Source organism: Orycteropus afer, unplaced genomic scaffold (genome assembly GCF_000298275.1).
Source record: "Orycteropus afer afer isolate SDZICR_OR568_19922 unplaced genomic scaffold, OryAfe1.0 scaffold00037, whole genome shotgun sequence".
NCBI lineage: Eukaryota > Metazoa > Chordata > Mammalia > Tubulidentata > Orycteropodidae > Orycteropus > Orycteropus afer.
The window spans coordinates 6,621,220-6,641,149 of NW_006921624.1; the positions used below are offsets into that span (position 1 = coordinate 6,621,220).

The window sequence follows — 19,930 nt, forward strand, 5'->3', positions numbered from 1 at the left end:
ACACTGATGTCACTGGTCAGGGGACTTCACTATCTCTGGATTAGAAAAACCTTCTCACTATCAGAAATATGGTATCCTTCACTTTGTACATTTGGTAGGAACTGAGAAAAAGTGAGTTCTACTAATTGAATCCTGCTGAGTATTGTGAAGGAGAAAAACGTAAGGGATATCTGTGGTTGAATAGATTTGGGAAATGTTGAATTTAAATAAATAACTAAACTAGATAGAGATGGATTGAGGTCCTCAAAACATAGTCTTGGAAACAAGTAGCTGGTACAGATTAAGAAGGAATGACCCAGATTATTTGGTAAAATATCACGGGTTGTAATTTTGCTTCCTATAGCTAGACATCGTCATCCTTCAACTCATCTTCTTTGAGTTGAGTTTCCAACATTTTGCTTAAGCATATGCTAATGTATTTGTATCCCTGCAGGTACCACCTCCACTGAGAGGTGGCTTGACTGCTAACCAGCAGCTGCCAAAGTAATAGCAGGAAGGTGTTAAGCTTTTGGTATAATTAGGGGATAAATTTACCTCATTTGGCTTAGGGAAATTCCTAACCTTAAAAAGTAAACTACTACTAAGACAAATACCTTACTTATAGGTTAATTTATATTTTAGGAGTTTTCTCAGTAATGATCTTCTCTGATCTTTATAGTAACCTGTGGGACAGCTAGAACAAGGATTAGCCCCTCCATTTACAGGTGAGAAAACTAAGGCTCACAGAAATTTAAGTACCTGCCCAAGATTATGAAACAATGGTCTTTCTGCTATCATCTTACATACACATAGTCCTTTTTTTTAAGCAATATTTACATTAATATTTATACTAGTCTTTTTTCATTCATTTACCCCACAGATATTTAGTGAGCACCTAAGATAGGCCAGGCAGTATGCTAGGGGTTGTGGTTGTTGTTATTAGGTGCCATCGAGTCATCTCTAACTCATAGCCACTCTATGTACAATAGAATGAAACACTTCCCGGTTTTGTGCCAGCCTCAGGATTCTTGCTATACCTGAGCCTGTTGTTGCAGCCAGTGTCAATCCATCTTGTTGAGGGCCTTCCCCTTTTTTGTTGACCCACCACTTTACCAAGCATGATATCCTTCTCCAGAGAATGGTCCCTTCTGACAACATGACCAAAGTAGGTGAGACAAAGTGTGGCCATTCTCACTTCCAAGGAGCATTCTGGCTGCACTTCTTCCAGGACAGATTTATTAGTTCTTTTAGCAGTCCATGGTACTTTCAGTATTCTTAAACACCACAGCTCAAAAGCATCAACTGTTCTTTGGTCTTCATTATTCATTGTCCAGCTCTCACATGCATATGAGACGATTGAAAATACCATGCTAGGGGTAGGGGTAGAATAAGGTCCCTAGGTGGCAAAAACAGTTTACCCTCAATGGCTAACCTAAAGGTTGGTGGTTCAAAACCCACCCAGCAGTACTCTGGAAGAAAAGGGTTAATGATTTGCTTCCATTAAGGTAACAGCCAAGAAAACCTTATGGAGCAGTTCTACTCTGTAACATGTGGGGTCACCATGAATTGCAATGGACTCTGTGGCAACTAACAGCAACAACATGGTGAGTGGTGAAAAAGATAAGGGTGTACCTGTTTGTAGAGAGCTTGAAATTTAGCAGACAAAACAGAAGTAGTACAGCACTGACCCTGCACAATGCTTTATCTGAAGAATTTGAGACTCAGGGAGCTTAAATGATCTGAGATTATGAACTCATTTGTGGCTGGATGGGAACCTGGAGTTCATCTAACCTATTTCCAATCATTTCATTAAAGAGTAAAATGAGGAGAGTGGAGAAGTGTCTTACCCAAACTTGTTGTTAGGTGCTATCGAGTAGCTTCCCACTCATAGCAACCCTACATACAGCAGAACAAAACACTGCCCGGTCCCACACCAGCTCCACAATCCTTGCTATACTTGAGCCCATCTCCTCAGCTACTGTGTCAATTCATCTCATTGAGGGCCTTCCCCTCCTTTGTCAGTTGTCCACCTTACCAAGCATGACATCCTTCTGACATGACCAAAGTAGGTGAGAGGAAGTCTGGCCATTCTCGCCTCCAAGGAGCATTCAGGCTGCACTTCCTCCAGGACAGATTCGTTAGATCTTTCAGCAATCTATGGTACTCTCAGCATTCTTCGCCAGCACCACAACTTGAAAGTATCAACTCTTCTTTGGTTAGCCAAAGTAACTATATTAAATTTCTTTTGTGGCATAACAAACTACAAACTTAGAGGTTTAAACAACATACATTTATTAACTCACACTTTTCATGGAAAAGGAGTCTGGGCATGGCATGGCATAGATAGATCTTCTGCTTTGGTCTCATGGGCTGAAACCAAGGTGTCAGCCAGGTTGTGTTCTTATGTGCAGACTCTGAGGAAGAATCCACTTCTAAGTTCATTGAGGTTGTTGGAAAAACTCAGTTCCTGTGGTTGCCAGATTGAGATTCCCAATACCTTGCTGATTGCTGGCTGGAAGTCACTCTTAGCTTCTATAGTCCTTTCTCACGTCCTTGGACATGGCTCATTCTGTCTTTTAAAAAACAATATCTTGTCAGGTGTCTTCTCATACCTGGAATCTCTCTGACTTCTTCTTCTGCCAATAGACAAAGAAAACTCTTTGTTTTTAAAGGGGCTCAGGTGGTTAGACTTGGTCCATCCAAATATTCTCCCTATCTTTAGGTCAACTATGCCATGTTAAAGAACACAATCATGAAAGTGATGTCTCATTATATTCACAGGTTCTGGTGATTAGTAACTGGAATTTTGGGGGGACTATATTTAGAATTCTGGTTAGCACAGTAACGTAGCTTGGTAGTGATAAAATGGGGATGAGATAACTGGATTTCTCCTTGGGATTCATAGTATATAGTGTTCTGAATCTATAGGTATACACTGAACTGACTCAAACTATGACTCAGAACATCAATCATTACATTATGTTCTTGATCTATGGGTCAGGAATTTGCACCACATGGAGTTGACTAGAGGTACTCATTGATAGTCAGCTGACAGCTGGGCTGGGCTGAGGTTCCAAGAAGGCTTCAATTGCATGGCTGGTGCCTTCATAGGAATGGCCTGATAACTCTCCGTGTAGTCTAATGGCCTCTCCTTGTGGTCTCTTTGTAGTGTATTAGATTTCTTATAAGGAGTATCAGAGCTGCAAGAGGGACTTTCCCAAGACAGAAGGTGGAAAGTGCTAGTCTCTTAAGGCCTGATTCCATAAACTACATGCATGATGTCTGCCTTATCACATTACCCGAGCAGCCATAGAACCTGTCCATATTCAAGACAGGGGAACATCAATGCTGTGTCTCAAAGAATCTGTGGCCATCTCCCACACCTTGGGGGGTTTCGCTTGTTTATTTGCTTTTTTCCCCAATAATATCCCATTTTAGCCCAGAGAGAAGTGCATTCTTCAGAGAGCTTGTGAGGAAAATGTTTTGTAATGTAAATCTGTCTTTTAGAACTTTGTAAATCGGAATCCTTGTTTAATGGACTTATCTTACTATTTAACTCCTTTGCTACTGGCTTCTTCCCAGGTGCATTTTTTGGGGGGAGTGGAGGCTTGTTAAAGGGCAAAAGTGTCTCCATAAATTGCTCTTATTTTATTACCTAGTGGATATGTGTGTAGTAGGAGCCTTGGTGGCTCAGTGGTTAAATGTTCAGGTGCAAACTGAAAGTTTGACAGTTTGAGCCCACCACCCACTCTGCTGGAGAAAGGTATGACAGTCTGCTTCCATAAAGATTTACAGTCTTGGAAACCCTATGGAGCACTCCTTTTCTGTCCTATAGGGTCACTATGGGTCTGACTTAACTTGATGATCATTGGTTTGATTTTGGTTACTTGTATAGTGGGAATACTGAGAGTGGAAAGGAAAGGTCTGTTATATAATTCTTACACAGAGAAGAGGAAAAGATTCTGGTTCTGAGCTTCCAGGTACTACTATGTGACCTCAGACAAGTCACTTAACCTCTCTGGGTTATTTCTCGTCTATAAAATGCATCATCCTTAGCTGCAGGATCCTGAAATTCAGCCACGTTAACCCCAAGGTGTCTCCCCACAAAGTAAATTGCTACTTTGGGAGTGCTTCACCCACTGGTTTTTGTGTGTATCTGTGTGTGTATGTAGGGGTGGGATGTTGCAATTTGGGTGTCAAAGACTTATTCTGAGTATGTATTAATTTGTTCTACTGAATATCAGAGGTATAGGCCATAGGTAAACTCAGGCTAGCTCAGGACAGCTGGCCCTCAGGCACAACAACCTACAAGTGCTGTCCTCCTTGACTATGGTAATGAATCTTGTAACTAAGAGGATATTTGGTATTTCTTTTTTATTTTTGGGTAGAAAAAGAGGGTAATGAGTCTGAACATTGTGGCAAGGCAACTGATGGGTGGCCAGTCTTGGCAAGGGGCTAGGAGATGCAGGCAGGCAGCTAAGCAACATTGTGAGTGAGGATATGCAGGAGTCATCTAAACCATCACTGCCCAGCATGTCTCCTCCGTTCCCATCCATGTCTGTCATTCTGCATTTGTTGCAAGTCGGGCAGTTGACTCGCTTGCTTGATGTAAGGCAAGAAAATCAGCATCTCCAGTCCCTTTTTGTTGTTTTTGGTTTTAGTGTGTTTTTTTTTTTTTTTTCTCTTCCTTGGTCTCGGAAGTAGCTTCTTGTTCAGAATAGAATCTGGACACTCAGGGGATTGAGTACAGAAATAGAACTTACTTCTTACAATTTTTGTGGAGAGCTCTTCTTATCCTCCTTCAGGCCATCTCCCAACTCTCCTCTTCACTTCCACCCTCCAAACCAGGCCAAGAAGCTCTCACATGCGTGAGTTGCAATCTTAGCAATGTGACAACCCTCTGGTGACTTTTACTAAAGCACGTCTCCTCTTTGAGCCTCAGTTTTTCATATCATTAACATGAAATGTGTGATAACCTCTCAACCCAGCCTGTGACAGCAAAATTATGAGCATCAAAATTAGAGAACAAAACAGCTTTAAGAAGGTTGACAGTGATGTGAAAATGTAGTGTATTGCTCTTAATAGTATTATTCTGGGTGTTTATAGGACAATGTTTGTTTGTTTTAAATTTTCAAATTTTGTATTGAAGTATTACATACATTGTTGTCGTTATGTGTCATCGAGTCAGACCCCACTCACAGCGACCCTTCCTTGAGTTTCCCAGGCAGTATCACTACAGAAGTAGATTGCCCCATCTTCCTTCCGAGGAGTGGCTAGTGGGTTTGAACCGCCAGCCTTCTGGTTAGCAGTCAAGTGCGTTAGGCACTAGGCTACCAGAGCTCCTATAAACCAAAAAAAAAAAAAAAAACCCATTGCCGTAGAGTAAATTCTGACTCATAGTGACCCCCATTTGGTTTCTAAGGCTATAAATCTTTATGGAAGTAGATTGGTTCATCTCCGCTGGTGGGTTTGCACCACTGACCTTCTGGTTAACAGCCAAATACCTTACCCACTACACCACCATATAGAAAAGTGCAAATATCATAAATATATAGCAAAATGCCAAAAGGAGCCTTGGTGACATGGTGGTTAAGCATTCAGCTGCTAACCAAAAGGTTAGCAATTTAAACCCACCAGCCACTCTACAGGAGAAAGATGTGGCAATCCACTTCCGTAAAGATTTATAGCCTTGGAAACCCTATGGGGCACTTCTACTTTGTCCTGCAGGGTCACTATGACTCGGAATTGACTCAACAGCAGTGAGTTTGGTTTTCAGGTGTATAGCAAGATGGGAGTCTCTGGGTGGTGCAGTTAACGTGCTTGGCTGCTAACTGAAAGATTGGCACCTAGAGGTGCCTCAGAAGAAAGATCTGGAGATCTATTTCTGAAAATCCCTAGAGAGCTCAGTTCTACTCTGACACACATGGGGCTGCCATGAGTCAGAATTGGCTAGACGGCAATTGGTTTTTATAGGTTATAAGTGGCTGTAAAGCCACTGCTTTTGGGTCGATTCTGACTCATAGCAACACTTTAGGACACAGTACAACTGCCCCATAGGGTTTCAAAAGCTGTGATCTTTACGGAAGCAGATCGCCTCATCCTTATTTTATGGAGCAGCTGGTAGGTTTGGACTGCCGACCTTCTGGTTAGCACCAAGATGCTTTAACCACTGTCCCTCCAGAGCTCTTTATAAATGGCTGTGAGCAAGAGGAATTTTCACAAACTGAATTTATACATGTAAATTCACCCAAATCAAGATAGAAGGCATTAACAGCACAGCAGAAACCTCCCTTCTCACACCATGTGCTCCCTTCTGGGCACTATCCACCTTTTCCCCAAGGGTTCTACACTTCTTACTGCTGTACCCACCAGAGGTCAGTTTTGTCTCTTTATACAACATAGACTCTTATCTCTGGCTTCTTTATTTTTACTTTTTCTTTTCTATGAGATTCCTCTGTGTTCTTTTGTGTAATTGTGATTTGTTTGTTCTCATGGCTGAAGTTTTCCACCGTGTGTGGAAGTCTATTCTGCTGTTGGACATGTGCATAATCTTCAATTTGGAGCTATTAACAGTAATACAGCTATGATCATTCTTGTACATGTCTTCTGGTGGGCTTACATGTACATTTTTGTTACATATATGCTAGGAGAAGGAACCCTGGTAATTCAGTGGTTAAGTGGTCAGATTGCTCTGCAGGAGAAAAATGTAGCAGTCTGCCTTCCTAAAGATTACAGCTGTGGAAACCCTATGGGGCAGTTCAGCTCTGTTCCATAGGGTCACGATGAGTCAGAATTGACTTGATGGCAATGGGTATGGGATATACTAGGAGTAGAATTGCTGGGACATAACATATGCATGTATTTAGCTTTAGTAGATATTTTAGTCATGTGGTGTAATGAATTACTTAATATGGCCCTTCTAGCCATAGTCTGTAACTCCCACCACATGATTGGGTGGGACTATACAAATGAAGTGTTATGGCCCACCAAGGGGATTGGACAGCTTGCTAATAATACAAATAAGGTGCATGGCACCCTTATGGGGCTGGAAATATGCAAATAAGGTGTATAGAACCCTAGCGAGGGCATTGGTTAGTTTTTCCATTCTTCTAGGCTTAAAATAAGGCATCCCAGAAGTGGACAGGAGGTACCTGACTAGCATCAAAAAGAAGAGACAGGAGCAGAGGGCATCCTTTGTACTGTCAGTCCCTGCAACTCCTAGACACAGGAGACAGAGAGCTGTGGCACCAGAGAAGGTGATAAACAGTAGCAGAGAAATGGAGTCAGCCGAACCAGGAGCCCAACAGGAGATGATGTGGTGGGTGTTCTAGCTCACAGAGCCAGAGAGCGGAGTACCTTCACCCAGGAGGCATGCTGGAGGCGAGTGCCTCTGGGCACTTGGTAGAGCTAGACTCTCAGACTCACAGAGCGGAAGAGCCAAGCGCCTTTAGGAGAAGCCTCACTAGCAGAGTGTGATGCTTCCAGGAACTTAAGGGTGGGATTAAGAGCTTTGTAACAACTATCCAAGCAGAGCAGAGGCCAGGCTGGCCAAAGAGACGTGAAAGGCTGAGGGGCTGAGGACCACAGAAAAGACCACAGCTGAGAAAAGGCTATCCTGATTGAAGAACTGTGTCTTCAGTAATTTCTGATCCTGAATTATAACCTGTTAGTTCCCTAATAAACCCAGAGTTGTGAGTATTGTCTGTGAATTCCGTGTGGCCATAACAACTAAGTATCAAATCCAGCAGAGAAGTAGAGAGGGCCAGGGGAAGGACAGCTGGTATCAGAATTGGTGCAAAGGTTGGAGAGAGGAGGTATGTCTGACTTCTGCTTCATAGGAATCAGCTTTGGGCTGATGCCGATGCTGATAATGATTCTCCTCTCACCTTGTGAAGTTAGAGGAGGAGGTCAGACACCTCCGCCATGCCATTTTTACAGTAGATACTTCCAGTTTTCCAAACTTGCTGAACCAAGTTTCACTTTTCATCAGTATCATAGAGGAGTTCCAGTAGCTCTCCATCCTTGCCAATACTTACTATTTTCCATCTTTTTAGCTTTTATTACTTATTTTATTTTAGCCATTCTGCTACAATAGTATTTTGTGTGTGTGTGTTTTAATTTGTATTATTCTTATGACTAGTGAGGTGAAATTTCATGTGCTTATAAATACCCTCTTTTGTGAAGTGCCTGTTCATACCATTTGCCCCTTTTCTCTTGGCTATATAATTTCTTTCTGATTCATAAAAGTTCTTTGTATTTGTAAATACAGTCATTTGTTGGCTAGAGGTATTGCAAATGTACGTTCCTTCTGATAGTTGTTTCATCACTCTCTTAGTGGTATCTTTGGATGGAATATATTTTCACCTCAATATAGTCCTATTAATTTTTTTTTCTTTTTTATGGTGAGCGAACTCATGAAGACACTTCCATGTTCTAAAAGCTGTTTTTTTTTATTGTTGTTATTTTTATTATTCTACTCTTCACATTTGAGTCCTGGTGGCACAATGATTAAGCATTTGGTTACTAACCAAAAGGTCAGCTGTTCAAACCACCAGTGGTTCTACAAGAGGACAGACATGGCAATCTTCTGTAAAGATGACTGCCTATGAGACAGTACTACTCTGCCCTAGGGTCCCTGTGAGTAGAAATTGACTTGATGGCACACGATAACAACGATTGTTCACATTTCGATTCACAATCCATTACTGACTTTTTTGGGTACAGAAGAAGTTCAGTGTCAAGATTCCCTTTTTTATAGTAATATTCAGCTGACTCAGAAGCATTTACTGCATTCTTTTCTCTAGATTTTTGATGTATAATTATTCATTTTATAGGAACCTTTTGCTGCATGAGCTTGAGGAACACAATAGTTTATTTTTATGAGCACCAGGGTGCATCTATACATACACATGCACATACTATATGTTAGATGCCTTATAGACATTATTTTATCTGAACATTGAAACAATTCTGCAAGGACTGTGTTATTACTCCATTCTGTGGTTGAGAGAACTGAAAACTTTGAAAGGATAAGCAAGGTTAAATAATGACCAGCAGATTGTGATTCAATATCCTACCTTTTCTGACTCCAAAGCCCACATCTAGCATTTATGACAGTATTTATTAGAACTGAGGGTGAGTAACAAGTGAGAGGTAGGGTATTAGGCTATAATCAACTGGGCTGTTCTTCTAACCAAAGAGATATTTTTACCTGAAACGTATGTAAAACATGGTTATTCTTTCCTCTCAGTAAAATAATGGTTAATGATCAGACATAACTTCCTTTCACTGAAAACCTCTCAAGACATTTGTTTATTCTTTTCTAATTCTGAAGACAAAGTTCAAGGTAAGTATTATCTTCCCCATTTAACAGAGAAGATAGCTGAGGGTCAGAGAAGTCAAGTGATTTCTCCAAGGTTAAATAACAAGTAGGTACCACCTACTTGAACAGGTCCTACTGAAGAGGTCCAGCATTTACTTAACTGGCTCCTAAGCCTATGGTCACTCCACATCACTGCACAGATCACTGATCTAAATAATCATTGATTATTTAACTTTGATCTATTTGCTTGTCCTTTCAAAGTTTCCATTTTCTCAACCACAGAATAGAGTAATAACACAGTCTTTGTAGAATTGCTTCATTTTTGTGCTTTAGTGTTAGGGCACATTAGACTGGACTATTGTTAGCTACCATTGAATTGACCCTTAATTCATGGAGACCCCATGCCCGGTGGAACAAAACATTGTCTGGTGCTACACTATCCCATGATCAGTTGCTGATTGGAGCATTGTGATCGATAGGATTTTCATTGGCTGATTTTGGAAGTAGATCACCAGGCCTTTCTTCCTCCTCCCTAATTGTTGGGAAGCTCCTCTGTAATTGGCTCAGCTTCAGGGCACTCTGCAAGCCTCCACTGAAAGACAGGTTGTGGCTGCCCCATCTTACTGCAGAGCCTTTTGCTCTTAGTGCCTTTCATTCTCTCTAGCCTGGTGACCTCCCAGGAAGAATGAACCTCTCTTTCACACCTCAACCTGGTAGTGCCCTCCTTCTTTTGGTCCTCTGTCAGCTGTATAGAAACTTCTGGCTTTTTCCTTCACTTGTCTCTAGCATGTCCATCCCCCAAGGCAAAATGCTGAATTTGAATATGCAGCTGATGTTTCTTGTCACCTTCCTCCAGACACAGACGGTGTAATTGCAAAAAATTGTTTCATAATCCTCCCCAATTAAGCTCCTGACAACCTAATTTTAAAGACCCCATTGGAGTTTTGCATTGCTGCTCTCCTCATTCCCTTTTCCATCCCTCATCCCTGCCCCCAACAAAGAAGACCTATGGCCTTCACTCAGCAGTTTCAAACTGAGGAAGGTCTCTTCAGCATGGCAAGGGACCACAAAATTCTTCTTTCCTACTTTATTGTTATGAGCCATTCAAAAAGGCTCTGAAATGATGTGAAGAACTAAGAGAAGAAGGGAAAACATATTATTAAAACAATGATAGGAACTCAAAGAGGGAATGATTAAAAGCTGAATATTTATCTGGGCACAATGATGAACACAGAGTGAGTCTGATGGCCAGTTATAATTCATCCTAGCACATCCATAAACCAAGGCGCCTTTCAGTTGAGCCCCAAGCATTCTGGCAACATTGACGTTATTCATCTTTTATCAGTGCCATTCCTTGAAAACACACACATACACACAGCATAACCAAAAAAAAAAAAAAAAATCAGAAACCTAAAAACAACTGTTTGTCATCCCAGTCTAGTCTATAGATTATACATTTTGTGGAGTCTCACTGAATTACTCAGATACCTATTACAATGTCAGAGAAATGCCAAGGAAGAAGCACAGGCCATAAATAAAATAATTCAGAACTCCAATTTCTTTCTTTTTTTTTCATTTCCTCTCTATGTTTAAATAAACACTCCTGGTAGGCAAATGGGAATTATGGATTATAGTTTTCTATTTTAACCTAGATCTGATTCCCACCACCTCCTTGGCGCTCGATTTGTATGATCTTCCCTAAAATGCCACTGGCTCGGCACTGCATGCCTGTCTTAGCCAAAACCTCCAATTAAAATCAGCAGGGAGTTTGCTTGAATTAGGAATCCCAGCCTGAGCTCCCCACCCTGAGTAGTTCTGAAAGGGAGGTGTGTGCCTTTGAAAACACTGATGGGTAGCTCTGGGTGGTGGAGCTTCTGTCCTCCAAAGTGAACAACTCCATGCTGTGTCACTAGGAGACTTGTCAGGTCGCCAGAACATCCTGGCTGAGCAAAGACAGAGCCTGCAGGGGACCATGGAGGTATCTCCTGGCTTCTGCTGCAGCCTGGTTTAGAGTAGGAAATGTACAGCAAGGTAATTGAGGAAGAACTGCCTTTGCATGCAGAAAGCTTGCCCCTGGTTCACTAATTCTGTTCTGAGTGACCTTGGAAGAGTCCCAGGCCCTTTCTGGACTTCAGTACCTTTGTTGGCAGAATGGAAATCACATGGAAGTCCTAGCTTGTTGGCTGGATGGAGGATAAATAGACATCTGCCATGATGTCCTTGGAAGCAAGAATGACCACACTTCGTCTCACCTTCTTTGGTCATGTTGTCAGAAAGGATCGTTTCCTGGAGAAGAATATCATGCTTGGTAAAGTGAAGGGTCAACAAAAAAGGGAAGGCCCTCAACAGAACAGATTGACACAGTGGCTGCAACGATGGGCTCAGGTTTGACAAGGATCATAAGGCTGGCACAGGACCAGGCAGTCTCGTTCTGTTGTACACAGGTTCTTTTGTATGTAGGGTCATTATGAGTCAGAGACAACTTGATGGCACCTAACAACAGCAACCACAATGCCATGATATGGTAAGCTCTCAAGAAGCATGAATATTCTACATAAGCAACTAAGCCTCAGTTACCCAGGTGTAAACATCAGAAGGTGAGCTCAACATTCCCAAAGCCTCTTCTTGAAGGTTCTCTGCTTCTACTGTCAAAACCACTTCATTTGGAAACTCTGTGGGTATCTGCCAATCGGACTTCTACATTTTCCAGCTTGAAATGCAAATGAAGCTTTCCCCCATCCCCTCCTTCTTCATCCTTTCCCTCCCTCCAGCCCCCAATCAGAATGAATTGAAATGCCATCCAACAGAAAGATGCTGATTTGGATGTATTGGAGTTCAGCTTTGGCTGCAAATGGAAGATGCTTTGGATCCTCAGGGACTGAGCAAAGCGTTTAAGCCCGGGCCTTACAGTGGGGCTGTGTCAGCCCTTTGTGAGACCCTCCCCTCTAGAGCCAGCCTATTAAGCCAGCTCCTCTGTTGCCAAGGTTGAGGCAGGCTGTCACCAGCTAGCCTGGGAAGTGGTATTTATAGATTGCAGTTCCTCCTACCCCTGGTCCTCAGCCTCTCCTGGTGCACTTGTCGGTGAGCTCCAATTATCTGTGAATGGAGGAGAGGGATCCTGGCAGGTCTAGAGGAAGTGCGGAATGTGATAATAGGCCCTTCACAAGCTCAAACTTTCAGTATTTTTCCATTATTTCAATTTCTTTCTTTTTTTGTGACCAGCTTGCTTCTTCTTGCTTGTCTTTTCTTTATAATTTTACATTATGGTACACAGCAGAAAAGTGCACCAATGCTGGAGGTAGAGAGTCTGGTATTTGCATGTGGAATAACTTCATGATCTCAGACAACTCACATCCCAAGGCCTTCTTATCTTCATCTGTAACACTCGGATGGTTATACACAATAAACAGGGAGACAATATGAAGAGCCTCCAGCACAGTGAATGCCAGATATACAGTAGGTGCCTAGTAGTTGTACCACTAATTCCTTTGGCTTAATTAGAGAAGGGCTTCAAACTGGTTCAAACTGGCATCATGGTCAACCAAGCAAAATTGGAACCAACCAAAAAACAAACCCACTGCTGTCAAGTTGATTCTGACTTATAGCTATCCTATATGACAGAGTAGAACTGCCCATAGGGCTTCCAAGGCTGTAAATCTTTATCGAAGCAAACTGCCTTCTCTTTGTCCCACAGAGCAGCTGGTGGGTTCAAACACCAGATATTTTGATTAGCTGCCTAATGCTTTAATTCACGTGCCATCAGAGCTTCTAAAATCGAACAGACCTGAATTTTTAAATTTTGGAAGTAGGACAGTAACCAGAGGGGGAAAATCATGAGTCAAAGCCCAAAAACGGGAGACTTGAGGCATTGTGAGCCCTTTCCAGAGCCTGATGTGGGGTATTGGATTATTGCTAGAACTATGGAACATGATACCCATCCAAAGTGGCATAGTCGGCCACCATCTCTTAGCAACCACTGCTTCCCACTATTGTGGTCAAGAGATTTGGTTGCCATCCAGTGTGTACACTGCCCTTGTTTGCTAAGAGGAAGATGAGTTTCTAGAGAGGTGTTTACCTGTGATTTTTACTGTTCTGGTTATCTTTCTAGTTCACCTACATTTACAAATGCAGGTCCATTCTGGTTTCATTTTGTTGGCCATGATTGAACCAGGAAGAACTGATTTGAAATCCTTGGGTTAGGGTGCTGAAATTCAACCCTGTAGGATTTCTGAATATCAGTGATAATTACTCAGTGCTAGAGATAGAAGTGTAAGAGATTGATCTCATTGAAGCTCATTCTCATTATTGAAAGTTGCTTGTGTTTAAAAAAAAAAAAAGTCGAGATGAGCTTGTTTTTTTTCTGGTTTTACTCCTCTCCTCCAAATGATGTGGCTCTGTGGTTAAGGCATTGGGCTGCTAACCGAAAGGTTTCCAGTTCAAACCCACCAGCCACTCCATGGGAGAAAGACGAGGCAGCCTTGAAAACTCTATGGGAGTTGCTGTGTGTCAGAGTAGACTTGATGGCAGTGTTTGGTTTGGTTTTCCAATCGAAGTATGGAAAAGCAAGGAAAGTTCACTGACCTGGGGATTCAGGACACCATGGTCATGTCGATCCTCCTCTCAGACCCACCTTTTGCCTCTCCAAAAAGGGAGGGAGGTGTATGGCTTTCCTTGAAATGGCCCATCCAACACCTGCATTTGTGTATCTGTGAGTTACGACTTGTGAAGACTTGGCTGAATTTCTTCTTTTCTATCCTGGTCACTCTAATTTCATTGTGTCACATCGCCCCTCCTCAGTGCCTCCTCCTATTGCCCTATCTTCTCATCCAGGTCAAGCTCCATCTCTTCCCCCACCCTCTCCCCCGCCCAGTATTTTTCTCCTCTCCTATCACCTTTCCTCATGCTCTACCATTTCCCTCTTTCCTCCTTCCTGGCCTCATTCTCCTTGCTCCCCCATCCCTGTACACCACCCCCTTTCTGAGTCCTCATGCTGTACCATTAATGCCTTCATTGATACAGCCCACAACCTCATGATTATTCTGAGGTCAGGAGATGCAGGTGCCATGCCTCTTGCTAATGCTGCTCAGAGGGCCTCTGTCCCCAATCCCTCCTACTCGACAGGGCTGGAATCCTAATGTGTCACCAGCCCTGTTGCTTGTTGCAGCATCACCAGGAACTTTCATCTTTTTATTTCCCCCACCAAGGATTCTGAGAGTTCAGTCACAATGATGCATTGATCCAAGGAGAGAGGGCTGCGGTCCTCACAAAGAGCCCCAATGATGAGACACGAGAAAGGGGGCGCTCTACGGGGTTATAGAGTGCCTTGCAGATGGGAACAGAGGAACTCTAAATGGGGTACTGTCCTGTCATTTGGAGAGGGAGTGACAGGGGCAAGTGTGGGCCATTTGAAAGAGGCATTTTGAAATGACGCTCTCATCAGATGGAGCCGTGCAATCAGAGATGTGTGGAGGGCCCCTGCAGCTCACAAAAATATCAGATGACTCATAGCCAATATTCAGTCAATGTTCTGGTTGGGGAGGTGGGAGCCGCATAGCTCATTATTATTCCAGCTCCATTTCCTGAAGGCTGGGCCTGCTGCTGTTCTCCAGGCTGTAATAAGATTGGTCTCACGAAGCAGGCTGGGGAGACCTGGACTTGTGTGGGTGGACGGTATCTAAAACTAATACTGCAGTCCCAGGAGAGAGGGAGAATGGTGTTTTCTTTTAATGAAAAATAAGGAAAATATTAATTTATCTCTGTTCCTTCATTCAGCATTCACTAGTTCAGCAAACATTTAAAGAGCCAGACCAGCTAGGTGTTCAGGGGAGGAGGGTCTGGCCCTCTTAAGCCCCAGAGCCTGAAAGGGAAGTGGACAAGAAAGCCAGGGGTTTCGATACAATGTTTTGGGTGTTGTGAGGGAGATTTTATTACCAGGGCTAGTACTGGGAACTTAAAAAGCAGATCAGTTTCTAGGAGCAAGTTCACTAATTATTCATCCATTTTTTTCTCAGCTGATAAGCAACTCATTTAAAGAAAAGCATTCTGGGAAGCTATTTCAACAGTATCCATTTTCAAATGCCCCGTATAACAAAATGGTTTCCTAAAACCTTGGAGAGATAGTAAAATCCCTGAGAGTGTCTCAATACCTTCAAAGGAATAGCTTATTCTCTGAGAAAAGAATACTTATTATTATTACCTCCTTAATAATTGCTCTACACCAGGCTCTATGTTAAGCTCTTTAAATATATTATCTCACTGAATCCTCTCACCAGCCACATGTTGTTGTTGTTGTTGTTATGTGCCGAGTCGGCCCCGACTCATAGAGACCCCTCCTTGGGTTTCCGAGGCAGTATCACTACGGAAGTAGGATGGGCTTTATTATCCTCATTTTAGATATGAATACTGAGGCTTACAGAGATGGAATGCCTTTCTCCTGGTAGCAGAACTAAGCTTTGGTCTCAGTTCAGCTTGGGCTAATGTCCATACTTTTCATATTGGGCTCTACCATTTACCCTGAAGCTCTTGGGCTTGGCAACTGCCACTCAGCAATGGAAATGATGGAATGGATGGGTTGTTAATACTTTCTACTACAGCCTATACAGTGCAAAAGGGCTTCTCTACCAATGGTGTCAACTGGGGATCCTGTTCCATGAACCACCACCATCACCATCATCATCATTACAATCAACATCACCATAGAATATTGCAGTCTTAAAAAATATTTCTTGACTCTTACTTGACACATAATGCATAATTGTGAGCCACAATTCTTCTCTACTTAGTAGTCGTGTGACTTGGAGTTCATCATTTCACTTCTGAGGTTCAATTGCCACACCTAAAAAAAATGGAGCCGATAATCCACTTACAGTAATAACAAGTCCTAACAGTTATCAAGCCCTTATTACCTATTACCTACTAAGTTTGAGGCTAAGACTTCACATATAAATATTCATGTAATCCTCACAACAGCCCTGTGTGGTAGACATGATTAGAGTGGTGAAGGAACTTCCCAGTGTCACTTCTGCCTCTCTGTGGAGGAGCAAGGACTTAAGAAACCTCTGGCTGATCTCAAGTCCCAAGCTATTTTCAGGGTTTTGTTGTGAAGCTCAAGTGAGAAAATGGGAGTGATTGTGCCCGGTGCAGGGTAAAAAGTGCTAGACACTGTAAGGCGTTATTCATAGCACAGAAGACGGCCCAGAAGTGACTTGCACAGAAATGAAGAAAGATGAGAGGCCTCTGAGCTGACTGCCTTACATATTTTTACCTATTCTTCCGTTGCTTCTCATCTGACTGGGGATCTGTCTTCATTGGAATGCTTCAATGATTAGAATCTGGGCACAGGCTTGGGTATTGTTTATACTGTTGAGAGTTGGTGGGGAGAGAGACCTAAAGATACATATTGTAATAGAAATCCCATTGAACTGAGAGTTTGGAGATCAGGAAAAATGGGGGAAATAACACTTTTCTGACATGGTTTGAAAAGCCACTGTGAGAATCATATAAGATAATCAATATGGAAGCACTATGTGATCTGTAGAGTATTATAAAATATAAGCTCTTTCTGTTGAAGGTGTTGGATGTTATATAACCTCATTGAAGTGATCTATGAGGGAGGTTGACACACCTGATGGGAGTTAATTTTCATTGGTGATTTTCTATACTTTGTGGTCATCAGGCAGGTTTTTTTGTTTTGTTTTGTTTTGTTTTTTTAGTTCAGACAACTTAATTCCCTGCATCAAACTTCTTTAGGGTTAATGTATAACAGAGTTGGAAGGACCTCAAAGAATAGTTATTCCAACCCCCTCACTTTACTGATGAGGAATTGAATACTAAAAGGGTAAAGTCCAATGTTACACAGCTGGTTTGAGGCAATACAGGGAACTACAATATACTTCTTACAATTTCAATTCAGTGACTTTCTCCACCCATTCCTTTCATTCTTTAGACAATACTAATTTGCATTATCCACAACCCATAGCCCCACCGATGGTGTTTAACATTCTTCATCTTCCCTCTATCCTCTAGGACAATTCAGCAGTGGCTTGCAAGGGTCCAGTCACTTCTCTACTGCAATGAAAATGGGTTTTGGGGAACCTTCTTGGAGAGCCAGAGGAGCTGCGTGTGCCATGGCAGCACCACACTGTGCCAGCGCCCCATCCCCTGCATCATAGGAGGGAACAACAGCTGTGCCATGTGCAGCCTGGCCAACATCTCACTCTGTGGCTCCTGCAACAAGGGCTACAAGCTGTACCGAGGCCGCTGCGAACCACAGAATGTGGACTCGGAGCGGAGCGAGCAGTTCATCAGCTTTGAGACCGACCTGGACTTCCAGGACCTGGAGCTGAAGTACTTGTTGCAGAAGATGGACTCACGCCTCTATGTCCATACCACTTTCATCAGCAATGAAATCCGCCTCGACACCTTTTTTGATCCCCGGTGGCGCAAACGCATGTCTCTCACTCTCAAGAGCAACAAGAACCGCATGGACTTCATCCACATGGTGATCGGCATGTCCATGCGCATCTGCCAGATGCGTAACAGCAGCCTAGACCCCATGTTCTTTGTCTATGTCAACCCCTTCAGCGGGAGCCACTCTGAGGGCTGGAACATGCCCTTTGGGGAATTTGGCTACCCTCGTTGGGAGAAGATTCGTCTCCAAAACAGCCAGTGCTATAACTGGACTCTCTTGCTGGGCAATCGGTGGAAAACATTTTTTGAGACGGTCCATATCTACCTACGTAGTCGGACTCGGCTACCTACCCTACTCCGTAACGAGACTGGCCAGGGCCCAGTGGACCTGTCTGATCCCTCTAAGCGGCAGTTCTACATCAAGATCTCAGATGTGCAGGTGTTCGGGTATAGCCTGAGGTTCAATGCTGATCTCCTTCGCAGTGCAGTGCAGCAGGTCAACCAGTCCTACACACAGGGCGGCCAGTTCTATTCTTCTTCTTCAGTGATGCTCCTCTTGTTGGATATTCGGGACCGAATTAATCGTCTGGCACCCCCCGTGGCCCCAGGAAAGCCCCAGCTGGACTTGTTCTCTTGTATGCTGAAACATCGCCTGAAATTGACCAACAGTGAGATCATCAGGGTGAACCATGCATTGGACCTCTACAACACCGAGATCCTCAAACAGTCGGACCAAATGACAGCCAAACTCTGTTAACCTGAGACGCCTCGATGTGGACTTTCACTTTTGGTGTACAACTGCAACAGAACAAAACAAAGCAAAACAAAACAAAAAAACCATAAAAGTTTGTAAAATGTAATTAATATTCAAAGAAAAGAAGGAAAATCTTCATTTGTTGGAAACTAAAATGTTCTAGCAACTGTATAAAACCGTTGGGCATGTTTGTTATTTCTATACTCTGTCATGAAGAAGGGTCTCAGCCTTTTGTGGAGCTTTGAGGGGGTTGCTTCTTAGGCCTCAGGTGCTGTATGGAGTGGGAGAAGAGGGTGAGCATATGCAATGAAATGTAAAGATCTCTGCTGTGCAGGTGCTAAGATTAAACACTAAAAAGAAAGAGAGATATATGTAATGTACAACTGACACTGCCATTTTTCCTTGTGGGAGGAAATGGACATAGATAAATAAGATATTTCTTCGGTTAAGATTTCTCCCCTCTGTATGCTTAATTCCTTGTGGTTCTTTCGGTTCACTCTCACACAGAGGTGGGCACACGATATCAGTGCTGTCTTACCCATATGACTTCTTTTATTCTGAATAAATTCAAGCTAATTAAGACAAGACAATAGGTAGGACTGGGGGGAGTGACAATCATATGATCATAAGATGTTAGAATAATAAGGAATCTTAGATGTCAACTTGTCACACTCCTTGGTTTCATTTTGGAAATAGACTCGGAGAAGAAAGCCAGGCCCCTTGGTTGCACTCAGAGTTACTGCTTAAGCATGGGTTTGAACCTGTCATTCTCACTCCTTCGGCAGTGCTCCTTCTCCTACATCATGCTGATCACTTGTGTGTTTTTCTCTCCAACCAGTCGGTCAAGGTATGAAGCATTTTTCAGTCTCAGGTTGTTTTGATAGCTTTCTTTTCTTTTTCTTTTTGTAAATCAAGAAATCCTTCCACTGAGTTTTTCCCAAAAGAAATGGTATATGATTTTCAAGGAATGCATTCTGTATTAAAGATAAAATTATAGTTTGAATAAAATTAACAGCCAAAATAAGATTAAATAGGGTAGGCTTTAGTATTGCATTGGTTGATCAGATAGATGGACTCTCTCAGGCATTTGAAAATTTATCCCTTGGTTAACTAAGAATACATGTGTCCATGCGTGCATAGACACAAACATAACCTAACACTGCCACTTGTTTGGCACCTATGAAAGGTGAGAAGTCTTTGTGTAGGACTTGGGGGTTAAATTTAAAGGAGTCTCTGAAGAAAGAAAATTCATTTCAAAGCACTGCTGTACCAGATTTGGGCAGACACCATTTCTTAGTCTCTGAGACCTTTGAGTTCATCTCCTTGTTGAGGTAGTACTTGCTGAAGGTGCTTCCTGGATCAGGATCCTCATTTCTACATTGGTGGAGAGACATAGAGTCACTTGATTTTAGGGTTGGAAGAGAAATAAAGCTCATCTAGTCTAAATTTCTGCCAAATGCAAGTTT

The 19,930-nt window shown here is 42.6% G+C and overlaps 1 protein-coding gene across 1 annotated transcript in view; it reads left to right on the forward strand.

The window, feature by feature from the left end:
- Positions 1 to 18,467, forward strand: part of BRINP1 (BMP/retinoic acid inducible neural specific 1) — a 175,863-nt gene extending 157,396 nt beyond the window's left edge. The window contains exon 7 of the mRNA XM_007936670.2: positions 17,327 to 18,467. Within this exon, the coding sequence (XP_007934861.1) occupies positions 17,327 to 18,467 (1,141 nt within the window). The remainder of the gene's footprint in view (positions 1 to 17,326) is intronic.
- The last annotated feature ends 1,463 nt before the right edge of the window (positions 18,468 to 19,930 follow it).